Consider the following 6,000-nt stretch of genomic DNA (forward strand, 5'->3'; position numbering starts at 1 on the left):
TTTTAAAGGTGATCATTTGAGTAAGAAAACCTCATAGAAAAAGGGTATTTGCTTGTAGTTTGAAGTATTATATCGCTGGGATTTTTCCCCTGCATCAACAATCACTTCCCTCCGATCTACATTATTTAACTATCCTTTTGTCTCTTCTCAAGATCTCCTATCCTTAGATCTATATGCTCAAGTCCTTATTGTGACCCTTTACACTCATTTTCTCTTTCTAACCCTAGATACTTTGATCTCTTTCCACTATTTAGATTTCTTCTTCCCTTTGCTTTTGCCCCATATATAGGTCCCTGAATTTTTTTTTATTTTTTTTTTATGTCATCTTATAATCCTAATGATCCTATAAGCGCTTCCCTAGCCAGTGTCGTTGACTTTCTCAACCTGGTTCATTTCCATATCAACTTTGCTAAGTATAATTGCTCATGTCTTTCAAAGCCTGAGTATTTGAATACTGGATTCAAATTAATGTCAATCACAACAAATAGAAAATTAATGGCATGCTAATGAATCAATTTACATGTTTGATTTTTCTAACAACATGCAAACGAATATGCAGAACAGATAAGAGATAAAAGCTTTCTTAAGAAGTGTACATTAGAATGTAGTTAGAAAATTTTCTCCACATTCAAAAAAAACTTTCTTAAGAATCCAATAAAGGGACAGCTAGGAGTTCATACCGTAATTCGATGATACTTCTCTTTCTTATTGTACACAGATAAAACATAGACCATCTGTTGAATACAACAAATAGGTAAGATACTGTACATAAGACCTTATGACATAAATAAATAGAGAATGATGATGGTGATGATAAAACAAAGCATTGGAACAGACAGTTGCTCATATAAAAAAAAGGGGCCGATATCTGTGCTCTATTAGTTGCAAAGTTCACATTCCAAGTGTCATCCCTTTTGAGCGCCCTTGGCATCCACTAATAAATGTGGCAAAAATATAGAAAAGGCAGCATGGATGCAATGAATAAGAAAGACCCGATCTGGCTAACTTCAAATTTTTAAATAACTAATTCCATCATTAACATAAGGAACATAAGTGAAAACTATTGATGTGGCATAAAACATAGGTCCTTCAAACTAGAAATTGAAAAAGGATGATCTTTGATGACGGATCTTTTCTTGAACTTTGGCTACATTTATTTGAATTTTCAGAATATTTTTGCTGGGTTTTTTTATTTGAATGGTCCATATTATTGCTGGGTTTTAGAAGTCCTTATTTAGAATATAGGTAAGACTATTTGAAGCTTCTAGAGTTTGTATTTCGAATGGAAGTGTTTGAGTTGAAGTAGAAAGGTTGAATTAGGAGGACTCCTTCTAATGGGAGGACCACCCCTGGGTCCTAATGTTTTCTCTTAGGTGTCATTATCGTTGTGAGCATGGAGTGTCATTATCATTTTGGAGATTATATAAGTAGAGGGTGTCATTATCAACTAGGGGTTAAACGTTATGAAAGTGAGTATTTCAATGATGTAAGATGGCATCATGTCACTAAAGTGAGTGTTGGGATCACTTTAAATTTTCCTTAAAATGATTTTATGACTTATGAAACGACCAGTTACTCCAAAAGCTTAAGCTGTTGGAGAAGGCGTTATTATTTATTCTTTTATACTTTAACACCCCCCTCACGTGCGGCCCCTCTTTCTTTGGGTTGGCCTACACAAAACGTTATGAAAGTGAGTATTTCAATGACGTAAGATGGCAACATGCCACTAAAGTGTGAGTATTGGGTTCACTTTAAATTTTCCTTAGAAAGGTTTTATGACTTATGAAACGACCAGTTACTCCAAAAGCTTAAGCTTGGAGAAGGCGTTATTTATTCTTTCATACTTTAACACCCCCCTCACGTGTGGGCCCTCTTTCTTTGGGTTGGCCTACATGTGGCACATGTGGCCCCACTTTTTCGGTTGACCATTGCATGTGAATTTTTTACATCAAGGAGGTTTGAACTCAGGACCTTTGCTCTGATACCATGTAAAACGACCAATTACTCCATAAGCTTAAGCTGTTGGAGAAGGCGTTATTTATTCTTTTATACTTTAACAACTATAATTCAAAAAAAAAAAGGATCTTACGACCAAGCCTACATAGGTATTGTCTAAAGTATTAGGAGTCTTAATTCCGGGAGTTAATATTAGGAGTTGAAAGAGACTTCTGCCATGTGGCATGTTCCGATTGGAAATTTTTGTTTTGTTGCAATAGGATTGGGCGTCCTACTTTCCCCTGAAGATTTCCGTAGGGGCGCTTTGTCTATGAATGTAATGGCCTTTGGCATTTCATGATACTTGAGTGAATATTGATATTGAACGCCTCAAGATTGGTGACATGCCTCTTGCTTAAGGGGTGATTCTAGGTTAGCTCTCCGCTTTCTTCTCTTTAATCTCCAACCTTTCTTGTTGCTAACCAGCCCAATCCTAAACCCATCAACCAGCCCAATCCTTGATCTTTTCTAACCATTAAGTCCATTTAATCCATCAATCACCTTATCCTATCTTCATTTACATTTCATCACCTGCAACCCAAACTGATCGGCCAACCAGTTAGGGATCAATGCCCCAATGATGCCCATTTTCTCCTCATCATTCCTTGTTTGAGCCATCATCACATCTAAATCACTAACCTGCCGGGCTGCTTTAAAGTTTAGATCTGCCCTGAGATCATATCAGATTAGGGACCAAATCTCATGGAGCCCTTCAAGAACCTAATAATCTATCACTTTCCAATTCTAAATAACTTCCAAATACACGCGCAGGCACCCCTCTCTTCCTCTCATTTTCCAATGTGTGACAATATAGATCTCCACAACAATGACAAGAGATGGAGGGAAATTCAAATTTTGGGGTAAAAGAAAACAGAAAGGCACACATGTAAATTTGAATTGAACAGGGACTTTTTCCTTCAAAATAAAAGGAAAAGTGGGGCTCTAGCTCAATTGATAAAGACTATGTTCTTCAACCATGAGGTTGGAGGTTCAATCCCAACTTACCTATCAAAAAAAAATCCAACATTCGAAATATTTTACCCAGCCCTAAACCCTTTCCCTTGCCAGTATGATCTATTCCTAATCAAGAAACATCCAAGAACCATTAACTAAGACTGCTACAAACCTACACCCTTGTCTAAAACCTGCCTGTTTATAAACTTAATCAAACCCAGCCTCTAAACCTAACCCTGCATCAAAACTGCGAATCTCCAGTCCATTTTCTTGGACTATTCTACACCCTTACCAGTCATATATGCCCCTTCTAAACCCAAATTCCTCCCATGACTTTTTCCTATTGACTCTCATAAGTTCTATTCCCCAAAACCCCTTAACAGTCCACATTTAAAACCTGCAACAGATCCCTAATAACACCGACTCTTAACACCTGGCAACACAACTATAGTCTTAACCTACAACCAGCTTATCACAGATCTGTCACAATTACCTTCAATCTCAGATCTGTCCAGATCTGTCACCATTATTAAATCTATAACAACAATCTCTATTTTCCTATTCCTAAGCTTCTCTAAGCCTACTCCTTTGACCCTTACCTATTCCCATAGCCTAGTTGACCTAAGTCTGAACCCAAGGCCTGAAGTATCCCTTTCTCTTGGCTATCGTAAATGGATTAATGCGCCAGCCCAAGACAAGTTAATCTAACCAACTGCCAAAACAACACATAGCACCAATGTTAAAATCCTAATGTTGCACGCAGAAGTAGTTCTTCATTCCAGTAGCCAAGTAACTGTTGAATAGCCATTACAAATGATTTGGAACAATGTTTGCAACCTTACAACACAAGTTTCTGCAAGAAGATTCAGTGGAAGGTGCGAACTTTTAAGTACCCAAACTAAAACAGGTGGGATGAAAATCTCCAAGATAGATCAGTGGTTCCCCTGGACAGGCCCCAAGCACCAAAGCATACACAAATAGTTAATGGTTTCATATTATTCACGGTTAATTGGAAAATAAAACCATTCAGAACTGACAACTCTCAGCACTAAATCGCAAGTAAAAACAATATCGAACCCCTTCTGATGCTAGATATTCATTCATGATCTCTAATAACATATAAAGGATGCAATTTGTCTCAAATTTTACACAATAACCTTCCAGAACTACCTCTCTTTGTGTATATAAACTCAATAAGATCCAGCAGCATAAAAAGACTAAAGCCAATCTTGTGAAATGGCTGAAGAGAACAACATTGAGAATCCACAAGATCAAAGTAAAAGAGCTGGATAATCATTAAAAAAATAGATGGGCCACGTAACCTCATTGATTACAACACCCCCATGGCCCCATGAGACCAGAAACAAAAAAGGTTTGAGGGGTCAAAAAGCAAAGACTCACATGTCCATGCTGTGTCTTCAAGCCTCGATCCTCTACCCTACAGTTTCCATCAATAACAAGAGTCTTGATCGGAACCTGAGTATGCCCAAAGAGGAATTCACAATAAAAACCCAGATAACAATGCTTCCCAAAAAGTAAACCAAATAAAGAAGAGAAAGAATTCTACAATAAAAAAAAACAACTTCTATGAGCTATATGAAATTCCACAATTTTCATTTAATACAGGCAAAACAAAATCACCAGAATTAAACTAGAGAATTGCAATGTAAACAAATTCCTACAAAGCAAATGTATTAATTAGGTCGGAACTTACAACGTTATCCTGCGGTTTCTTCTTGTAATAAGCGAGGAGGCGAGATTCAAGAACGAAATACCGCATATGGATGAACGAACGGCCGATCTTTCTCCGTCCATATCGGACCATCCATCCCTCGTAAACTACCTTTGACATCGTTTTCCCTCCAAAATCGTCACCGGTTCATTATCATCAAATACCTCGAACCGAGTTACAAAAAAGAATATCTGCAAATCAAGATACTTAGAAACTAATTCTCACTTCGTATGAATCAATACGACCTAATTAACTAAAATCCACCACTGATTTCAACAAAATCCAATTGATCCGATCAAATCCAGCTCTGTAGTAGAGAGAAAAATCCACCAATTCTGAAAATCAACCCGCTCATGGAGCTAATACAAACGAAAGAGAACAAAAAAGAGTCGAATCGTCGTTTGTAGCGTTATATTTCTGAAAAAATCATTCGATTCGGAAAAAAAAAAAAAAAAAAAAGGGTACAAAATCTCTGTTCGCAGGTCTTGAAACTTAAAATACCTCTCAATTAGACGGGAAATTCAGACGAATCTGGAGATTATTCTGGTCCTACGATCGGTTCCACGGCAGAAAGCCGGAGACACACGAACTTTCCCAGCGGAATATTGTGGGGAATGGTATCTTTTAAAAGATATACAGAAGAAAACGCGAAAGAAAAAGAGACCGACGTGAAAAGTGGAGATTTTGCCTTTTAAACGACGACAAAAGGAGGAGAAAACGTAGTAGATTTTCTCTGTTTTTTCATTTGTGTATGCTGCGCCTGCGAAATAACGAGAATCATAGGATTTTCCATATAAAAAAAAACATATAAATGTCTGGTAGGGATTTCCGAACGGCGGTGAAGGTTCCGAGCAAAGGGTTTCTTCGTGCTTAGTTACATTACATGCGTCGTGAGTCTCGATGCAACGTCGTGGTCCATACGAGACCAACGTCATGCCATCCGGGAATTTATTGTTTTTAGACTAAGTTTTCAAAATACACGGAAATGATGATACATTCTCCTACTTTTCTTCCTCCGGCCACCCCTCGTATTGTCAAAAAGTAAGTTTAAATACACTAGAAGCCGTAGAAGGTGTGTCCCATGAAAGAAAAGGGGAATAATTTATCTATCAATTCCCAGATACACACGGAATGTTTAAAAAATTAGAGCAGCTATTCGCTAGGGACCATGGCAGAAGGTATTTCGTGGCTGGGCTGTTGCATGTGACAGCAGCCACCTCAGATGACTTAAATATCATTGAGCCATTGAAAAGACGGAATTAGCCCTGTAATAATTCTTTCATCCCCCTCCCCCCTTGAGATTGTATCCCTAGATAATT

The 6,000-nt window shown here is 37.7% G+C and overlaps 1 protein-coding gene across 2 annotated transcripts in view; it reads right to left on the bottom strand.

Annotated features, from left to right (window-relative positions):
* Positions 1–5,620, bottom strand: part of LOC143876997 (protein ENHANCED DISEASE RESISTANCE 2-like) — a 28,955-nt gene extending 23,335 nt beyond the window's left edge. For both annotated transcript variants that reach the window (XM_077378694.1, XM_077378693.1), the window contains exons 1-4: positions 5,183–5,620; positions 4,664–4,872; positions 4,351–4,425; positions 681–734 (exon numbers count right to left, since the gene is read on the bottom strand). In XM_077378694.1, the coding sequence (XP_077234809.1) occupies positions 681–734; positions 4,351–4,425; positions 4,664–4,801 (267 nt within the window). In that variant the 5' untranslated portion in view covers positions 4,802–4,872; positions 5,183–5,620. The remainder of the gene's footprint in view (positions 1–680; positions 735–4,350; positions 4,426–4,663; positions 4,873–5,182) is intronic.
* Between the last annotated feature and the right edge of the window lie 380 nt (positions 5,621–6,000).

Source organism: Tasmannia lanceolata, unplaced genomic scaffold (assembly GCF_043159265.1).
Source record: "Tasmannia lanceolata isolate RefF3 unplaced genomic scaffold, GAP_Taslan_0.1 ptg000005l, whole genome shotgun sequence".
NCBI classification, from domain to species: Eukaryota; Viridiplantae; Streptophyta; class Magnoliopsida; order Canellales; family Winteraceae; genus Tasmannia; species Tasmannia lanceolata.